Source organism: Fringilla coelebs, assembly GCF_963513975.1.
Source record: "Fringilla coelebs genome assembly, chromosome: 13".
Taxonomy (NCBI): domain Eukaryota; kingdom Metazoa; phylum Chordata; class Aves; order Passeriformes; family Fringillidae; genus Fringilla; species Fringilla coelebs.
Window position 1 is genome coordinate 10,471,521 of NC_140039.1, and position 21,100 is coordinate 10,492,620.

Genomic DNA, 21,100 nt, shown 5'->3' on the forward strand with positions numbered 1-21,100 from the left:
AAACTGAATCTTGGTGTATGTTGTGGCCAAGGATTTCCCCAAACAGTAATCAGTTCTGATAATTTCAAATGTGTTGGTTTTGGCTTCACAAAGTCCATCCCTTGCAGCTTTTGTGCCTGGCGTCTGTTACGCAGGAGATGTTAGACAGCCCTATCTGAATAGGCTCATTTATCTCTGCAAGATTTTACATGCTGTTTCATATAACTATCTTGACCTACCCCCAGTGTGAATAAACACGTTGTTAGTAGCACAGAGGTCACTTTGGTGCCTGGAAAACTCTCCATTATTATATTGCTTCTTTGGTCTTGCTGAGGCAACTTTTTTTTTGTAGCCCTGTCTTCCAATTATTTTCTCTCCAGTGCCTGAGGGTGGACCTTCCCGTTGTCCCCTGCACTGAAGATGGGCAACATTCATTCATTAATGTGAGATACAGTACAGCGCTAACGACTCTGCCAGCCTTTGGGAGGTCTCTGCAGGAACTAGACAGGTTTTTGACCTTGATGAGACCTGAAGTAACCTGGGATTTAGGATTACCTTAATCCTACAGAGATAGTTGTTATAGCACTCTTAGCTTCAAGAGACAGTTTGTAGCTTTGTTGTGTCACTTGCACTGTTCTGGCACTACAGTTGGTTTTTTTCAGTTCAGCTTTTCTGATAGAGGCTTGGCTTTCTAGTTGTGTATGCACAGCTTGTGTTGTGAGGACATGCATTTTTTGTTTGCATATGTGAATGAAATAACCTTGAGTTGATTGAACTCGTTGAGAAGTGTTTTTTGTGAGGTGTAGACAATAATACGTTTGACTAAAATTTTAATGTCTTGCTTAATCTGAAACTCCTTTCCTGTGAATTGGTTAGCGGTGTTGCTGACTCAGGTGTAGCTGGTCTGCTCTGATGGGAAGGTGAAGCCTTCCTGTACCATGGCAGTAAATGTACTGACTCCTGGGGAGCGCAGACCGGGTCTAGGATCATTCCCTTTCTCTCATGTCTCATGACTAGAGGAGGGAGGTGTAGTTTGTGTCATGTCACTTGGTTTCAAAAGTTTCTCGGCTTCAGCCAAGTGTTTCTCAGCAGTGTGTAATGAAGGCAAGAGGATGCCTTCTTCCCTTTCCCTCCATCATTTAGCAGAAGTCCAATTCTGGCATGTTCACTCCCCACTGCAGGGACTTTCCTTCTCAAGTTATTCTGGATGATTAATTACCACTTGGACACCTTGTGTTGTGCTGTCCCCATGGCTTCCTGGAGCTTCCCTCCCCCCACCTCTGAACCTGGGGCTGCTGGGGCTGAGTGTCCGTGTGGTTGCTGTCCTGGAGCCCTTCTCTGCAGCTCTATCCCATGCTGCCAGGTGCTGTCCGCGGGCTTTCCCAATCCACCTGTTGTCTGCGAGGCTGACGCAGTCAGTCTTGCCATGCTGCTGGCTGTGCTGTCCTGGAGGATGGGGCACTGCTGACTCGAGCCCATGGGGCGCAGAATCGTCCCATGCAGCCTTGACCTCCCTTTGCATTGTGAAGCATGAAGGCTGGCTGTTCTGCCACTCAGCTTCCACTCATTCCTCCCTGGAAACGTGGATCTTTGCCATCGAAGGGGTTGAATGTCACCTGCTGGTTCGGTGCAGGGTGCCTGCACTGTCTGTCCCCAGCACAGGCATGTGGGAGCCGCGGTGTCCCAGCCACTCCTGGGGCCGGTAGCAGCACCGGAGGGGCGTTGGGATGAGCTCAGCAGCGGGGAATGTGCTTTGCTGGTGCAGGGGCCGGGCTCACAGGGCCCATTGTGGGGTGGTTTTGGCAGTGATGCCGTGGGCGGTGTCGTGCTGTGGCAGGCCCAGAGCCCGCTCTGCCGCTGCCCAAGTATGGGGCGGGAGCTGCAGGTGGGGCACGGGGGTTCCAGGGTTGGGGAAAGCCCTTGTGGTGTCTCCTGTCCCCCGGCTGCCGGTTCTCGGCTGTGCCAGTTCTCGAGGTGAGCCGGGGTTTTGGGGTTAGTGTGGCACTGGCACGCTGCCCCCGCCAGGCTGGCGAGGGGCTCGCTGGCTGTGGACAAAGCAGCGCTCATGGCAACTTGCTGCTCTACAAAGGCAGAACATTCAGATGCCTTCCTTTCTTCCCCCTCCCACTCCAAAAGGATCTCAGATAATGAGCACAGCATTCCTGTATGCTGTTCAGCCCGGTATCTGTGCTGCAGTCCTGCAGCTGTGACTGGGGACCTGCTTGGCTGGGAGCAGCTGGGTCTGAAATAGCCACAGTGAATGGCAACTCTTATTGTTCTGTATTGCATCCTTGCTCACTGCTAATCCCGTGCCAGCAGTGCAGAGCCCTCCTGGTGCTTACAGACAGTATTCACAGCAAGGGTTGGATGTGCGCTAAGACCTGTCTGCAGCTCTTCCTGAATGTAAGAGTAATGTGTTTACCTTCTCATATCCTAACTTGGGATATGGCACTTAAGGCAGCAGAAACCTAGGTGTGTTCAGAGGGCAAGTATTAAGGAATTTGATCATAAGCCACTCACAGTTTGACTATTTTCCCCAGCCGCTTAAAATTCCTAATTTTGAAATTCTTGACTTCTCCTTCAAGCCCCCTTGGGTGATTTCAGTTTCTCTTGGAGAAGCTGGGTTAGTTGCTGTTGTTGTTATACTGCTGGCTTAAACTTGCTTTGTGTTATGCCTTTCTCTTCTGGATTTGAGACATGACTGGTCTCTGGATACCTATTAAGAAGTTGGGCAGAGTTATTTTAATCTGTACTTTGCTTCTGAGAGTTCCATTGGTTTGATTATTTTTATTCTTTACTGTATTAAAAATCTGTGTGACTTTTTTTTTGCCAAACCTACACTAAAAGGACTGGATTTGAACTTATTTTTTCAGTTGCCAGCTCCACCTCACGAGATCCTTTCTAGAGGCCCAGCATGCACCAATCGGCAATACAGGGTGATGTATGCAACAGTGGCCTGAAGTTCTGACATAATTGGTTTCAAATCCAGTTGAAGTAAACACCATTTTAATAGATTAAAACCCTCTTAAGTGTAGTGTTTAATATCTCAAATATGAAGATTTGCCTCACAAAGGAATCTTACTACTTTTTTTTTTTTAAATAACCAGTCACCCTGGTAAGCCTAGAAGAAAATAGTTTCTGCCTCTTGCAAAAAAATAAAACCCTATCTTCTTTTCCATCCTCCTGCCCATGTCTAGATCACCACTCAGTTACTGTTCTTACAATCCTCCAGTGAAAAGTCAATCCTCCTCTGGAAAACCTACCTTGTAAAAAGCTTAGTGCATCTCTGCGTGTACATGGTGTATCACTTAGACTTCCTGAAGATACACGTCCTCAGGTGATGAAATTCCCTGAGGCTCATTAGTGAAGCTGAGGAGTGGCTGTGCCTTGGCAGGGTGTGGGTGCTCAGCTGGGAGCCAGTGAGCTGAAAGCCCAGGGAGACTCAGGTAAGCTGGTTGCTGAGGATCAGCTGTCGTGGGGGTCACAGCACAGTCTGCAAATGCTGCTGAGAAGCAGAGCTGCAGTGGGCCTGGAGCACGTGGCAGTTAGAGGCTGGCAGTCACAGCTAGGTATCCACAAACTGGCCCTGTGCGATAGGCACAGCCTGTGCTCCGCGGGGTGAGGGGTGCACGCGGCAGGGCACAAGCCATGTGCTGGCCCTGAGGAGCTGGGATGTGGACCTGGGCTTAAGGGACACTGGAGGAAATGGTTGCAGTATGTTCTCAAAGCACAGAGGAACCCCTGTAATTGATTTAAAGTCATATTATCCCTACAGAGGATGTCGCTAATGTCTTTAGCAGACACAGTAAGCCTGTGAACACATACTGTATGCTTCAGCAAAGAATTTCCTTGGGCAGCTTGCTCAGCTCCATCTCATCTGCATACTTCTGTTTGGCATGTGGCTCTGCTCAGTGTGGTGTTTTCTTTGTTCCAGAAGATTAAGCCCTAATCATTGCTTAATTTTTCTGTCCCATAGCTGCTATAGCTATTTAACAATAAGTGAGAATAACTAGAGGTGGGGAAATGCTCAGACACTTAAATATGTGAAGATCTAAAATTCCTACAGTCTCTTCATAACTGATCCATAGTTGCTAAGAACTTTGTGCATGCTATACAGAATTCCTTCCATGCCTGGAAATAAGGAATAAGGGCTGTTGGTGAGACTTCTCCTTTGTTTTGTATTGAGAGCCATGGATTTGGTTTCTCCCTACATATAATGCATAGAACAAAAGTTTAAACATGGAAGACACAAAAAATGAAGAGGAAGACCACTTTTTAGAGAAGGTCGATGCAGAAATCAGCGCTGGTTGTGGTTTAACGTCTCAGTGTGAAAATCAACAGCAAAGCATCTGAGATGGCTCTGTGAGATAGTGAACAAGATGTGTTGACTGCAGCCTCATCCATGAAACTATTTTAAAAAAATAAAATTCTCTACTCAAAAGCCCCTTTTTCAGTCCTTCATTTGTTTTGCAATACTTCCACAGTCTGGATGACTAGCTTGATTTAGTAAGGAAGCTGTCTGCCTCGGTAGCTTGTTTCCACTAATTGTCCAGCAGAGAATGACTTGCAGCTCTGCTGTAGGGCAGAGTTCAAGGAACATTGCCACAGTTTGGGTAGTACTTATGCTTAATCTGAATGCAGAGCAGACTTGCACATGAGCAGAAGATACTAGTCACAAACTTGTTTATAATGCTTTTTTGTTGTTTGTTTTTTTTTTCTAAATTGTAGAATTATAGACCTAATAAAGATCATGTTGTTCAAGCCATGTGTTCCAAGTAGAATTTAGGGAGTTCTAATGGAGTAGATAAATGTGCAAGCTTCTAACCAGTGCCAGGTTTCAGTTCTGGCACTGGCTCCTGGGGCAGCTATAAGCAGAAATGCAGAGGACCAAGAACTGGCAGTTTTCTACTTGGTAGGTTGAGTTGGGAAGTTTTTTGTGGCCCAAGCCATAAAAATGACACACATTTGTCTCAAAATGGTCACATTGCTGGCTCAGACTAGTCACACTGCTAGCTGAAGCCCTGGCACTTGGACATCTTTCTTTTTGCTTTGAGGAGTGTGATTTTAGCAGTCCAAGTGTAACATATCATATTAGTATTTTAGTATAGAGCAACAGTTATAAATCAGTTTGAGCAGTTGAAAATTGGTTCCTTTTCAAGACTGAGACTGGTGGTATGTACTGCTGGCCTATGGAATTGCCATAATCCATTTTTTGGGCTGGTTGCCACTTAGTTAATAGGATAATAAAAGTGGAAGAATTACAATCTAGACTCAGAGGTGTGATGGAAGCAAATGAACTCTGGTTCAGCCTGTTTTCCTTTTCACCCTACTAGACAGCCACTTAATAGCTGACTAGGAAGCCGGATACTTCTACATAAAACTTAATGTTGTAGGCTATATATAGGTGCTTTGTTTTTTTTTTTTTTTTTTAAGAAAGAGTATGCTTGCTTATTCAATACTGTTGTTGATTCTGCAGAAGAGCTTAAGTCTGCTGGCAGGTTTTCTCCAGCAGTCAGCATGTATGTCATGTTGAGATGCACCCTGACAGCAGGACCTCAGCCGTGGGCTGACAGCAGCTCCTGCCTGCCTGCAGCTGAGTGGGGGCTGCGTCTTGCTGCTATTTTGTTGATATTGGATTGTCATCAGGTACTTCTAGAGGAGGAAAGCGAGATGGAGAGTTGAAGTTAAAATGCACATTGAACAGTGTAGGTGAGAAAGGAGGTTTGTGTTAAATCCGAACTTAAAAGTTTCTGTGGTTTTTGCTTCTTGCTGGTTTAGGACAGTGTGTCTAGCCATAAGAACTGCACTAAGACTGTCTGAAAGTGGCCACCTTACAGCATTCAAAGTTTTGGAGTCCACAGCAAGAGTGGCAGGAGAACTTGCATACCACACCTACAAAATTCTTAGTTCTAATAATAATAAAAAATTCCCATACCCACCAAAGCCAGCACAAAACCCTCTTTCCAAACCCTTCATGCATTGGCTCTTCTAGATGGCATCTCTAAAGTTGCCTGTTTCCAGTTGAGCCTGAAGTCCTCCCAAGTACTAGTGTTGAAGCAAGAGGGAGGGCCTGTGGCATAGATTCCTGGGCTTCCTATAAAAATGTGCCCTTTGAAAGTATGAGTCAGCTGTGCAGGGACTTTGATCTCCAAAGCACATATCTCCTGCTGGAAACCAGGGAACATTGCTCTCTGACACACCTGTAAGGGCATCTTGCAGAGGTTAACATAAGCACTGTGACATGAATAAAGCAAGTTATGCAGATGACTAAGCTTTGATGTAAACTTTTTTGGCGAAAGCAGTCTGCAGTGATGCTGTAAAGAGTTGGTTCAGCCCTGCTAAATGATCTTGGCAGATGAGATCCAGCAGCTTGCTTCCTCCAAGCCACAGGAAGGCAGGGACCAGTGGCTGTCTCCTGCACAGAGAGGGCTCCTTTAATCTGCGGAAGCGTGGCTGGTGCTATGGAGTAAACACGCTCTCACAGCTGAAGGCAGGCAGTTTGTTTCTGTCCACCTTACTCATTGAAGCTGAAAGCCAAATGCACCTGGGGCTGGTGGAGATGAACTGTCAAGGGGCCAGGCTTTTTGGTTCAGAAGCACTGACACAAGTGTGCATCTCCATGTTGTAAATTTACTATGCGCTCCAGTAGAACAGTTGAGAATCATGACTTTAAAGGTTCTGTAAAGCACTGACTGTGTGAGTAATATGTATGCCTAAAAGTTATTTTTGTTGTAGGAAAGCAGTGGTGGAAGTCTGCTGTTTATGTAATCTGTTTTCCAGCCTGAGATGGCCAGAAAGTGTCTTGAAGCAGACCAGAGAGTAGAGGGAATTCAGTGGCAAGCCAGCTGAGCTGGGGTACAAGCACGGCCTGCAGTAATGATTGTTAGTGCTTAAGTGTCATTGGAGTATATTATTTTTTCCACTATCCCTACACCTTGGCAGTATTACACTTACAGTGCGCACTCAGAGCTGGTGGGGGATGCTTGTAAATTTGGTTGTACTAAGTGTTCATGGGGCCAGCTCTGTGCTCCCTGTAGAGGACCTGAATGGATGCATGCCTTCCTGGTTGCAACTTTCATCTTAAAGCCCAAGATGCACTGAGTGTTTTTAGTCAGTTAATGAAAAAGGCAGCACTAAAGCAGAGGCTTTTCTGGTGAGGCTGAGTGCACGCTTTACAGCAGTGCATGGAAGCTCAAAGCCTGCTTTGAGCTGGACTTTGGTCTTCTCTTGAACGTGGAGGGCTCTTTTATATAGTGATAGGGATTATGAGCCAGTGCTGGGAGTGGTGTGCTTGTGAGAAGCGCATGCGGGCAGCTCTGCTAGGTGCTGATAAGGTCTCTTGTCCTGCCTATGAGTTGTTCTCCCTGCCTACTTCCCACCCCAAATGAAAGCAGACAAGCCCTCCTCCTTAGCTTGGAAAAAATTACATCATGAGATCCCAATGCCTGTCAGGAAGCTGGGAGGCTGTGAGGGCTTGCTAACTTGCTAACAAAGTGCAGTCGTGGCAGTGGCACCAACCCCAGAGAGGAAGAGCTGTCCTGTTCCTGTGATGACCTTTTCCTGTCATCAGGGCAGCAGCCCTGTGCCCAGCCTTTCTGGATGAGGCTGGTGAGATGGGATATTCTTGCTCTTGCTTTGAAGCCTGTACAGGCTGTTTTTCCCCAGGTCAAGAGCCACAACCCAGCTGTGCCTTTGGAGAGGGCAGTGGGGTGCTGGGGGCAGCTCTGAAGATGCAGCTGGTTGCTGCAGTAACCACAGTGCAACCACATATAGACATTATTTATGTGCTATAAATACAAAATGAGCCATTCTTTATCTCAAGCAATGTGTGTGTAGCATTGTACTCAAGGTGGTTCTGTCCTGCTGGCATTCCTCCTTGGAAATGCTGGATAGTTTTCTGAAATGAGCTTGCTTGTAGCATACTAAATCATGGCTGTGTCCCTCTAGTAAAAATGCCGATGTCGATATAAATCTGAAACTGAAGCTTGGAGGCATTTCTGGAGCAGAGGTGGGCTGGCCATTGGTGTGCTCCAGCGCCACAGTGTGACTTGGTAGTTGTGCCATGGAGTGGGAGGAAGGAGCTGCTGGCCCAGGGGGAGGGAAGGCACTGACCTGTTTGTAGCTCAGCTGGAAAGAGGACAGAAAAGGGTAACAGTAAGGCCTGTTTAGTTGTTGCTAGGAGACCCACTGTTTATGTGATGTAGACTTTTACCTTGGAACCTGTAATTAAAACCCAGTAGGGCTTAATCACCCCATAGCTATCTATTGTGTATCTTGGACTGGATGTGTAATCAGCAGTGAGTAGTCAAGTGGCAGACGCATATCATAATCCTCTAAGATTAGTCAAAACTGATGTTAAAAAAATCCCATGCAAATAAATCTGAGTAGAAACCAGACACTAACTACCCAGAAAGTCCAAATGCCTTTCAAGGTCTTAAGTTACAGCATTATCTGTTTAGGACATACTGCTCTATTGTGAAACCATGTAAATATTAACTGCTTTGCCTGAGCATTGGGTTAAAGGGTGATTAGTATTCTCGGTCACTATTCTTTATAAACACTTGTTTTGAAAGTTAGTAGATCTTTTTGCATTTGATAAGATGGTGCTGGATTGCTGCTGTGGTCTCTACAGCTGAAGAGGAGCAGGTAAGGCATGCCCAGTGAGTGTTGGGCACAAGGGAGGGTCATCTTGGAGGACTTTTCCGTTAACATTCTGGATGTGAACTGGAGAATGCAATCCAGTTGCAGAACACTTTTACTTTGCTGGCTAGGACTCTAAGATTTCTGTACAATAATTCTGGTGGCATGAAAGGGAGTTGATACAGCTGTAATTGTCTTTACTCTAGCATATGCTGCAGGAGCTGGAGAATAGACAGAAGTTTCCAAGTCACTTGTAACTTCTGTTGACTGAAAAGGGATTTCTGTAACAGTTTGCACTTGAAATGGAAGAAAGAACAAAAAAATGCTGTGCTGTAACATTCTGCTGGGAATAAGAGGAATTGTCAGCCGAGAGCATCCTGAAACATTGCAGAAGAGCTCTGATTTGTGTGAGCTGGAAAAACTGGAGCTGTTAGCAGTGTAATACAGCCTGAGTAACAGCTACAAGCACAAAGGGAGGGAGGTGTGAGAAACGAAGCCCACGCCTCAAAATTTCAAGAGTTTAATAAGTGACAAATCAATAAAGCAAAAGTAACAGCACTGATTGTAACAAAGGGCATCCAGTCTGGGACTCATTAAAGCTAAAGTATCTGGCACATGAATTCACAGAACTGTAGTGGTCACTTCACAAGGCCAAAGTGATGCAGAAAGGCAACCTGCCCCTGCAGAGTTTGTTTATGAAAATCTGATCTTGATACCCAGCAGCCCTAAACTTAGCTCCATAGTGTGCCTTAAAGCAGAACAGCAGCATGGCCACTCCGGTGATAAATTTTTCTTAAGCTGGAGCACGATATGGAAAAGCCAAAACTGGCTCCTCTTTTCTGTAGCTCTGAATTTGCAGTGTGAAGAGATGATGCAAAGGATTGTCCAGGGACTTCCACTTCCCACTTAGCTGATCTTGACACAGATCTCTTACACAGATCTTGACATATCCAATACAGACCAATTTCAAACTCTGTATTTGCTTGTCTTCACTACATAGCAGTACTTTATTTTATTTATTAAGGCAAGTTATTGATGCATGTGGGAGACATGTTTCTGTATATAAATGGTGTTTCCTAAATGATGCTTTTATCTATGCCCTGGAGTGTATCATGCCTATTGGGATGCTGGTTTTGTGACCTCCATCACATGCTGTTTGGCCTTTTTCATAAGATACAAATGCCATTACAAAATATGAGATGGTATTTATCCAAATCAAAATCCTAAAGATCTTAAACTGCCACTTTTCCTAAGCTAAGATCATAAGCTGAAGGGCAGGTGACAACTGGAGAGCACTTAGTCCTTTGACTCCTCTCTTTTTGCCCTGTCTAATGCTTCCTGTGAGGAATGGTGTCTCTAGCTGAACAAATGCCTACAAGTGGCCAGGGTCAGTTTTCTTGTCCTTGATTACCTACATGAGTACAGGCACACTTTTAAAAACACACCTCTTTTCTTTAGAATGGCAGGTAATCAGTTGCATGTATTCTGTCTTCCAGATAGTAAAGCCATAGTTGATGGAAACCTGAAGCTGATCCTTGGCCTGATATGGACCCTTATCCTTCACTACTCCATTTCTATGCCAGTGTGGGAGGATGAAGGTGATGATGATGCAAAGAAGCAGACTCCTAAGCAGAGGCTGTTGGGCTGGATCCAGAACAAAATTCCTTACTTGCCAATCACAAACTTCAATCAGAACTGGCAGGATGGCAAAGCACTGGGTGCTCTTGTGGACAGCTGTGCTCCAGGTAAGTCCTTTGTTCTGATGGCCAGTGTTTTTCTTGCTTGTTGTCCTTCTGGCTGCTCTTCCTATGGGAGGAGGTTTTCACTGCTGAGTTTGAGACTGGAATGAGGCTTTCAAGAAAACCAAAAGAGTCCAAAGAGACCAGCTGCAGGAAGCAGCAAGTTGTAAACTTCTTGGCCAAGAGAAATTCTGGCCTGTAGCAGAATGTATGATTGCACAATGGGAGGCGCCACATCTAAGCTTTGTATTGGGTGCAAGGGACAAAGGCACAAATGCTGGCTCCTAAATAGAAGAAAGGATTGTTCCCACGGCAAGTGCCAACAACCTTTCATCTTCAGGGTGCAGTGGGAGACTTCATGTGTTCTCCTGAAGTAGGTTTGCAGAGGGAGCACAGAGCAGCCAGAAGCTGCTCACTAACTGAAACTTCAGTGTTTAGCAATCTGAGACTGAGCTGCTTAAGGCAAATAATTTGATGTAGTGTGAAAAAGGAAAAATTTCCTCACTATTTTGTGAAACACCCTTTCTAGTGGGATTGCAGGTGCTCATCTAATGCAATCTAGGCTGCTGTGGCAAATGGTTGAAATGTTCTTTACCAAATAAGCTGCAAGAGAACCAATGAAACATAAAGGATGGTGGATGTATTTGTGCTAAATTTAGAGTGGTATCTTGCACAAGTTACCCAGAGAGACGGTAGATGTCCCATCCTGGGAAATAGTCAAGGTCAGGTTGCACAGAACTCTGTTGAAGATCTCACTGCTCATTACAGGGGGGGTTCAGTCTAGATGACCTTCAAAGTTTCTTTCCAGCCTAAACCACTCTATGACTCTACACTGATTGTTGCCTTACAGTTGTTTAAATAAGCAGCCTGTGCTTGTCTTGTTTTGGCTGCTTCCGCAAAGCTCTGAATGTCTTTCTGCAAAGCAGCGTAATGCAAGGGGAGCTAGGGAAGCACCTTGGCAGATAACACACAACTGAAATGTGCTTGCAGGGTTGTGCCCTGACTGGGAGACCTGGGACCCAGAGAAGCCCGTGGACAATGCTCGGGAAGCCATGCAGCAGGCAGATGACTGGCTGGGTGTGCCACAGGTAAGGCCACCAACCTTGGGGCTACCCTTGGGGAGCACAGTGGCCAGCTTTGGTCTTGTGACTAGCTGAGGTTTAAATTGAAGAAAGCAGGTGAAGCTGCTTGGATGCTTTGAAAAGTTACTCTTAACTCATGTAGAGTTGCCTGAGAAAGGGTGCACTGTAATGAAACACACTATTACGTTTCAGAGCTCTGGTTGTATTTGTGTAGGTGTCTCTGCTGAAGACAGCTGCTGTTGCAGCATGTAAGGTAGGAGGAAAGGGCTTATATGGTGGTGCCTGACATGTTAGTCCATGGAGTGAATTTGTTTTCCTGCATTGAATTCCACAGAAGAAAAACTTACTAGCTTAGGAAATCACCTGCAATGATAACGTTCAAACAGAGAGCAATGTATTTACAAACTGGATTATTTTCATGCTGATAAAGTTGGACAGAATTCCGGAAGTCTCTGAAGCAGCTTGTATTGTGGAAGCAGGAGAAGAGACTGGTCACAAGTTTTACTTTGCAAGCCTTGTGGTTCAGAGCTGTTGCATACTAACTTTTTCAATATCGATTATCCCCATGTCACTTTCCAAGGGGAGCATAACTGCTGTTCTCTTGCCTTGGTACCATTAAGCTTGTCGCAATCTCCTGAGAACCCCTAGTAATCAAGGCACAAAAAGCCCCCAAACCACACTGGGATAATAATGAGCTTCTTAATTTTCTTGCCTAAGATAATAAGTGATGTTGTGTGTATCAAAGGGAAAATAAGTGTAAGAAATCCCATTAGCATGTGGGAGTTTTGAAATCTAAGTCTGTGTCATAGTTCTGTTTCTGTGTTGACCTGCGGTAACCAAGCACTGGTACAATATGCCTAATTGCACTGTCTTTCAGGTTATTACCCCTGAAGAAATTATCCACCCTGATGTGGATGAGCACTCTGTGATGACTTACCTGTCCCAGTTCCCCAAAGCCAAGCTGAAACCAGGAGCTCCTTTAAAACCCAAACTGAATCCAAAGAAAGCAAGGGCTTATGGCAAAGGTAAGGAGTAAGGAGTTCGTGAGCTGAAGCTGCATGGAGCAGTAACTCTTCAGAAAGCTGGGTGGGGTTTTCTGCTTATGTTGAACTTCAGACCTACTGTAACTAACTGACTTCAAAGTTTCACTTGTATACTCTTGGTGTGGTGCCTGGTTTCAGAAATACATGGATATAGTCCAGAAGGCACTCCTAGTTCTAACATGTAAATTTCCCAGTCTGAACCTGTTCTGCAAGCTGCCAGCCTCCCATCCACAGCTGGAAGAAGTAGCATGATACGGGGCTAAAACAACCTTGGCCTGGAATTCGGGCCAGCAGTATTGCTGCAGATGGGTGATAATCTAGCAGTGAATACTTCTTGTGATAAAGCACTCCTTAAAAGAAGAAAAACCTCATCACCTCACTGTCTCTCTGGCAGGCTCTCTGTAGAGACAGTTTTCCATTTCCCAGGCTTGATGTGTGTCAGAGTGGGGTAATTCTAAATTGCTTATTTGAATTGAGTGTTAGTGTTGAATACTTTGCACATGTACAAAGATGGGTTGGTAGCCCTTGAGGCATTAAATAATGGTGAGCCTTTGTTAGAAAGGCTGTATTTACTGATTGGAAGGACTGAAGGCTGAATTTGCTGATTATCCGTAGATGCTTAAGCAACTGTAGATCTATGTAGGCATTCCTATTTTTAACTGACCTTTTAAATTGATAATTTCATATAACTATTGATGAGGTTCTATTCCAGATTGGTGCACAGTCACAACTGAATAAGTAACAGATTTCTACCTTTAATATGGTTGGCATGTGGGAAAACATCTCTTCAGTATTACTCTTGGCTCTCCATTCCACCTTCATTTTTTTTTTTTTGACATCTCTGGGCTGCTGTTGGTCCTTCAAGATTTTTAGAATGAGTGTGTTTCAGAATTGGGTGTACAGTAATGAAATGTAAAGAAACAAAACTTTCCTTTTTTTTTCTGGTTTTCTTATTTGCCTGGGGCTTTTTAAACTTGATTTTCCATTGAAACATAGCTAGTGGAATGAAGGGACCTGGACTTTATTTATGCACTTAAGAGCAGTTGCTACAGTCAGAGTGGGTTTAGCACCTATCCAGCTTGGGGTTGACGTTCTTTGTTGGCGCCTTGCAAGCAAACCACAATACACAGACACATTTTTCAGGCCCCAAATGTGTAAATGACTGATCAGTCTGCCTCAGTCTGTCAAGTCTGGCTTTAGTCATGTTTTTATTCATTCAAAAACTGGAATTACTTTGTCTGCTTTCATGTGTCTCTGGAGCCTTTGTAATGAAAATTACTTTAGAGTGAGTGGCTCTTCTTGAAAGATTGATGTATTCATTAAGTTAATTGCCAAAACAGAGTCACTAAATATACTATTTGATAATTCTGACTGCTATATGTCAGAACTGGAAGGTGACTCCAGCAGCAAGGGGCTCAGTCCTTGACTGAGCAGGGTCTTTTGGACAGGTGAGAAACAGGTTTTCATGCTTCCAGAAAAAGATGACTGTCAAGTGCAAAGTGGATCAGCCTTAGCTCTTTTTATTATCCTTTTTCATGTAAGCGCTTCATAAGCTGCCAGCAAGATTCTTAGCTGTAGCACATCACCCTGAGCACTGTGAGGGTTTGTGCTGAGGACAACTGTGTGTAAAGCTGGTGTGAAATGAGCCTGCAGAGGAGATGTACAGAGTTGTGTAGGTCATCAGTGCTGGACTAGGAGTTCTCATTTAACCATCCAAAGCAGGCCACTGATAAGATAGTAAAATCTAGAAGATGAAGTCTAGGCTAAGAAAGTGTTGTCCTGGCTGAAATTGTCTTCAGAGGAGGATAATCAATCCTTGTGCTTGCAGAAGGCATGGTACTTAACTTGAATGCCATATCCTAATGCTTGTGGGATGGACTGGAGAGACACAGAGCAAATTTGTAGCAGTTTCAGCTAGATGATAATCTAGGGCTTAGTTTGAAAGAATGAATATGTCAATTGTTAACACCTTATCAGAATGCTCAGATTTCCTAGCAAAAACATGGTCTTCCTTGCATTACTCTCAAGTTACTGTTTTCTGAAGATAAACAAGTTCAGGAATTCTGTTGTTCACAGCCGCTTCCTTTATAATCTATCAGACGTTGCACTTTCCACTAATTGTGCTATGGAGCTATAGTGCCCACGTTTTATGAATCAGCCAAGGAGTAATTGCCTTGGAAGGAAGGGTATGGATGTGTTTGGGCTAGTCTGGAATCAGCAGTTTGGGAAGTTCTTCCACCCACTCAGTCTGACACCACCATGACAGATGTCATGACCTGGGACTGTGTACAGGGAGATGATGAAACCCTGCTGGTAAATGCATGCTGTAGCAGGTCCTGTGCTGGGGAATAAGGAAATTGATTAAAAGTTAAGTAGAAACCACACGTAGTAGCAAGATTTTTACTGTTTTAAGAGGTTCCTGCATGCCATTTGTACAGTGTACACTCTGGCCAGGTAGTCTGAACAGATTATCTGTACTGCTGGATTTTGAAAATGGAGAAAGATGGGGCAGTACAGGTAAAAATTGTCTTGCTTAAAGTAAGTCTTTTACTCTTGGCTCTAGAGTAATGGCTTCACCTAAAGGCTTCCCAAAATTTCTCTCCTGCCTCTGTAGTCACCTTCCTGTGGTGCAACACACTTAAACATTTAATTGTGTGAAGAGAGCAGCTCCTAAAGAGCAGCCAATGCACATATCCCACTTGCTGTCAGCATCAGCCCTGCACTTGCCAGCAGTGGGAGTGACCCTCAGTACCTGTCAGGGTAACTGGTTCTTACCTGAATCGAGATAGCAGCTGGGTTCCTGACTTGGTCAGAGATTGTAAGATGAGTTTAGTGCCGATGATTCAAGCAATTTTTAAAAACACTTGTATTGTAAGAGAGAGCCTTATTGTGAGCATCATACTCTGGGCAGAGGGTATAGACATGATATGCAGAAGTCTGGGGAAACTGATTTTGTTGGCTTGCAAGGGAGAATGGGTTGGACAGCATTTGGGTAGCCTCCAAACTGTTCCAGGTTTGTGGCAGCAGCTAATGTGCTGTTCTGTATCTGTCTCACAGGGATTGAGCCTCATGGGAACATGGTGAAGCAGCCTGCCATCTTCACAGTGGACACCATCAGTGCTGGGCAGGGTGACCTGATGGTCTTCATAGAAGATCCAGAAGGAAACAGAGAGGAGGTATGTACGTTAAGTGTCTTGTGTGGAAAAGTCAAATTAGTCTGAATGCTGTAGTTTTTGTGGTAACCTTCATCTTTTACAAGTGAGTTCTTAACAAATAAGTAATCTAAAAAGAAATTGCAAAATACCGTTTATCTAAAGTGCAAGAAGCCTCAAGCTTTTCTTCATAATTGCCTTGAGAAACAGTCACTACCTGCAACTAAGCAACGCAGCTCCAGTGTCCAGTAGTTGCAGAGCTTTTACTTGACTGGCCAAGTACACTCTGACCTGCTTTTAGATAACATAGATCAGTAAATCACTGTCTGCATTTACTCATTCTACAAGAATGGCTAAAGCAACTATTTAGATGCCATGAATCATTTTGAGTTAAAATGCTGGTTTTAATGTTTATAGAAACTTCTCATCCAAGTGTTCCACTTGATCATGTTACAGCATTCCAGAGAAATACAGCTGTACATTGGACTTACTGTCTCCTCACTTTTGGCCAGCCTCAATACAGCAATTAACGGCAAAAGGAAGTGCTGGGCTGGGGAGAAGGTAGCTTGCTTTCTCTCTTGTAAAGACAAAACCAATGGGATTTTTTCCATGTGAGAAGAGGGGGGATAGCCAGGATCCCTGCTCTCACAGCAGCAAGTCTAACAGTGTCTAACAGTGCTGACTCTGGAAATAGATTGCAGTATCAGTAAAGAGTTCAGCTGGCGTGTGTAGGCACAGCTTGACGAGGGATGTGTTTTCTCTCCTAGGCAAAGATAACACCGTCCAGTGACAAAAACAAGACCTACTCAGTACAGTATGTTCCAAGGGTTACTGGACCTCACAAGGTGGGTTTCGTGTCAATAACCAGTATTCTCTTGCTAGACACACTGCTCTGCTGGTTGTTAATGTGAACCCCTGAGGGCTCCCTATTCACTGATGGGTAAGAGCCACCTCAGGCATCCTGAAGAAAAGTTAAATTGATGTGGCCTTAGTTCTCCATCTGGCTTTTGAGCTGCTCCCTTGGCAAGGGAAAAGAAGTGTGTGTTGGGGGAAACCCAAACAGAAATGCACTATCAAGTGCTACAGCCGGGCCAGTTTGTGCAACTTACAAAGCCAGTTTTCTGGGTTGCCACAAGAGATGCACATGAAAACAGCAGGTTGTTTCTATGGGGTATCTCTTTGCTGGTGGTACTGTACACTGTAGGGATTTTGCAGAGAAGGATTCCCTCCCTGTGTCCCTGGGTGCCCATAGTCGTGGGTTTATGATGGGCGATCCTGTTGCTTTGACACTTCTTAGGAGGGCTGGTCCCCACAGCCAGCCTGAAAAGATAAAATGCAAATTCTGCTGCCACTTTATTGCTGGATGGAGGTCCACTTTGTATTGGCATATCCTGATTCAAGCTTTCATGCTGGTGTGCCTGATTCTGTAACCAACAGAACTTTAAGAAGGTGGCCAGCAGTTAGCATGGATGTGATGAGGGTTGTGGGATGGATGGTCCCTCGCCTCTGAGGGAAAGTGTTAGAAATGCAGGTGCTTGACCCTGCGCTTGACTTTAGGGTGGTGATCTGAACTCTGCCTCTGCCTGATGGGTCGAAGCTGATGCTCTCTGTCCTTAGGTTTCAGTTCTGTTTGCTGGGCAGCACATCTCAAAGAGCCCATTTGAAGTGAATGTTGACAAAGCCCAGGGAGATGCAAGCAAAGTGACTGCAAAGGGACCAGGACTGGAGGCAGCAGGGAACATTGCCAACAAACCTACCTACTTTGACCTCTACACAGCAGGTAAGCAGGATGAGTGATGATATAAATCCTGCAGTTTCCTCAAATGTGAGAACTTAAGGCCTTGGAAAAATAGCTGTAAAGTAGATGTGGATTTGTAGCCCCATCAACTCATGGGTGAAATAATAGCTGGGCTGCTCGGAAGGCCTCAGCTCTGTATGAAATATTTGAAGTGCAGAGCTGAGCTAGGGCAAGAGGGTGTTAAGCCTGATCCAGAAATTTGCCATGAATTTGCTGGATGGCAGCAGTCAAGTTCCTGGCTGGTTTCTTTCCCCAACTCATTTTGAACAAGAATGGGACATGTTGAACATAAATGTGAAGGATAAACTGGGAGCCAGCTGTAAGCGTGTAGTGTGTTCTATATTTAGCTCTACAGAAAGAACCTGCTGCACTGCTACTTTGAGTTCATACTTCAATGATGAACTGGTTTCAACCTCTATGGTAATTATTAGAGGGTTACTATCTTCATTAGGGCATCTCCATCACATTATCTGTTACCTGCTATTAGGCCAATGCTGTAGCCTAGAGGAATGAGTCAATAAGATGCTACAAATGTTAATTCATTTAGAACAATGTGAAACTACTTAGGGCAGTTACTTGTAGCATTTAAACACCAAAATATGCTGAGTAGCATATTTGAAATTGCCTTCTGCCTGAGGGAGCTTAGGAATAAAATTAAATGTGGTTATAGTGAGGCAAGTATTATGTTCAGCCTGTATTTGAGAGAGGGAGTGGTCTGAATCATGTAAAGACATGTCTGGCCTCTGAAAGTGTATAGAAAACTGTTTTTGTTGTATGATGAGTTGAATAAGATGTGAGAGGAGCAGGTGTCTGAACAAAAGTGCATACATATAGTCCAGCAGAGAGGATCCTTGTCAGACCAGCATTCATTTGTCCAATCTCTTAATCTAAACCACTTAAAAGCTTGAGAGATTGAACTGACTGGTAAAGCTGTGGGCTGATCTGCGATAGAGATGCTACAGGGTGGTGTCCGTAGGGTAACCAGGCTGTGTGTATATTCAGTATTATGTTGTGAAACCCTGTGGTCGCTCTCCTTTCCCTCCTCTGCTGGAGCAGCGGAGCCCTGTCACTTTGGCTTCATGGAATGCCACCATGCTGTCTTGCCCACTCCCTGCTCAAATGTTTGGTTGCTGTCAGCAAAAGCTGAGTGCAGAGGCTGTGCCTAGAATTGGCAGCAGAGGATGGCTGGCTGAGCCCAGACAGCTGGTAGTGGTCTGAATCAGGGTGCCTGCTGCTGGTGGGGAAGCCAAGGCTCAGCTGGGCTTGTTTCCTTTGCAGGTGCTGGTGTGGGTGACGTGATTGTGGAAGTGGAGGATCCTCAGGGAAGAAGCCTTGCTGAAGTTGTAGTGGAAGACAAAGGCAACCAGGTCTACCGTTGCACCTATAAACCTGTTCAAGCTGGCCCTCACATTGTCAAAGTGACTTTTGCTGGGGAGGCAATTCCCAAAACTCCTTGCACTGTTCTCATTGGAGAGGGTATGTTTTTTAAAAATGCATATAAATGTAGATGGGCACTGTTCTCCTTCGATGTGATCACAGAATATGCTTGGATCATGCCTTTTATATTCTCTGTACCTTTCAACATCTTGGTCCTGTTTCAGTGGGTCACCTGAGTACTCCCAGGATAAACTAGTGCTCTCTAACAGTAATATGGCTTTTGTTGCTAGTTTCCTTTCTGCCTAGACTTACAAATTTTAAGCTGCCCTTTGAATTTTTTTGAGTAATTTATCCAGCTATGCAGTGTCTTGCTGTTTTCCACCCTTGTTCCTCAAATGACTATATTTACTGTTTTCCTCCTTAACGGACACCTAATTTGCTTTCTGTTCCATCCTTACGTGCTCCTATGCTTTTAGATCTCTGCTCATCTCTCCTGAGCTACCCTCCATTTGTGGAATTTTGGACTTCACTGCTAATGGCTTCATAGTTGGTAAGAGGTGTGCAGGATGCTCCGTCATGTTTGCTCTTTGTAAGCTTCTAGCCTGCAGCTTGTCCCAGCCAAATGGATTTTTGGTTTTGATGGGGTTGGGGAGGAAAGTTGCAAACGAACTGAAGCTTTGTGTGACCCAGTCAGTGAAACTGGCTTAACCACAAGCTGCCTGACGCAGCTGTGTAAGTGCTCTGCAAGCTGTTCCCACTCCACGTCAGCCATGCTCCTGTGTGTTCCCACTGAGCTTTCAGAGCTGGCAGATGGCACACAATCCCCACTCACACCAGCCGGTGTAGGACACGGGGCAATGTTGGCTGCTGCAGGGGTGAGGGGAAAACCTGTAATGAGTGAAAATCTAACAAGCTGCTTGGCAGACTTGTGCTCCTGCTGTAAGCACGGCATGCTTGAGGAAAATGCGTGTTTGGTTTACAGTGCCGGGAAGCTGTGGTTGTTTGTAAGTCTCTTCAAACCTCTCAGGTCGTTGGCGTTGAAAACCTCATGACAGCTGGGATTGTGTAATGAAAACTATTCCTAAGTGCGCAAAATTTCTGTAGCCACTCTGCAAGCCCAGAAGAGTGCTCGGAGTAAAGAGGCCAAGATAAGCCTAAGCCATGTGTAACCCTCCTGCTCCATCCTGCTTCAGTCTCTAGAAGGCTTGGTGACTTTGCTTCTGTGAAAGTGTGAACTGTGACAAGCAGGGGGGGTTTGATGTGACATCTTTTAACGAAGCACAGGCAAAACTCAGCTTTGCTAATAGCAGTTATTCCAGTCATGTGCTTCTGAAAGACCAGCAGAATAATACTGTTCACTGGAGCTTATCTGCAAAAGGGACCCTTCACCCTACTCTGCAGTGGGCCTCAATGCAAAAGGCGTCAGGAAGGTTGTGTCTGTGGCAAATATCTCTATGTGATAGCTGTGTAGAAGTTTTGTATTGATAAGTGGCATTGAATTGGAAAGCAGAAGGGCTTCAGTGTTTGCAGTCATTCTAAAAAATGGTCTTGGACAGGGTCAGTGTTGCGTGGCGGCACTGACTGCCCGGGGGGCATAGACAGCAGCCGGGCAGACTCACATCTGTGTCTTAATGCTATAACCTCCTGCTGAAAGCTAAGCTGTGGTTGCCCTGAGTCAATGTTAAACTGAAGGTTGTCCCAGGCTGGCTAGGCTACCTGTATGAGATCAATAGTAATGCCTGAAGTTCCTTTGCAGCCTGCAACCCCAGCGCGTGTCGTGCCACTGGTCGAGGTCTGCAGCCCAAGGGCGTCCGTATCAGGGAGACGGCCGACTTCAAGGTTGATACAAGAGCAGCAGGGAGCGGAGATCTTGGAGTGACTATAAAGGGACCAAGTGAGTGCTGGGGTAAATCTGTGCTGTGCATGTGTTTTGGAGAAGGGGGAGGAGCAGAGCCTGGGAAAAAGAAGAGTAGGAAGGAGATGGTGTCCTGATGGAACTGATGGGATCTGTATAAAAAGCCAGACTTCAGAATGGTTTATCAGTGTCTATTGGGGAGGTTTTGATCTGCAGGGCTGGGTAAGGTTCTGGTTTTGGTTCTTTCCATTTTAATGCGTCAGTTGGCAAAACTGAGAAAATCCATGCATCTGCTTGCTGTGGCCTCCAAGCTTTATGGATACACATTGCATCTTCATCCAATCTGTGGAAGCAAGGCACACACCATGGTCTCTGGCATGATGGAAATCCTGCTCTCATAAAGCTCAGAATGGCTCAGAGCAGTATTCCTGGTGG

General features: G+C 45.1%; 1 protein-coding gene across 3 annotated transcripts in view; it reads left to right on the forward strand.

Moving 5' to 3' along the window:
• Nucleotides 1-21,100, forward strand: part of FLNB (filamin B) — a 71,017-nt gene that overhangs the window by 13,594 nt on the left and 36,323 nt on the right. For all 3 annotated transcript variants that reach the window (XM_084214578.1, XM_084214579.1, XM_084214580.1), the window contains exons 2-9: nucleotides 10,116-10,364; nucleotides 11,349-11,446; nucleotides 12,318-12,465; nucleotides 15,541-15,659; nucleotides 16,403-16,480; nucleotides 17,253-17,415; nucleotides 18,712-18,909; nucleotides 20,567-20,704. In XM_084214578.1, coding sequence (XP_084070704.1) covers nucleotides 10,116-10,364; nucleotides 11,349-11,446; nucleotides 12,318-12,465; nucleotides 15,541-15,659; nucleotides 16,403-16,480; nucleotides 17,253-17,415; nucleotides 18,712-18,909; nucleotides 20,567-20,704 — 1,191 coding nt within the window. The remainder of the gene's footprint in view (nucleotides 1-10,115; nucleotides 10,365-11,348; nucleotides 11,447-12,317; nucleotides 12,466-15,540; nucleotides 15,660-16,402; nucleotides 16,481-17,252; nucleotides 17,416-18,711; nucleotides 18,910-20,566; nucleotides 20,705-21,100) is intronic.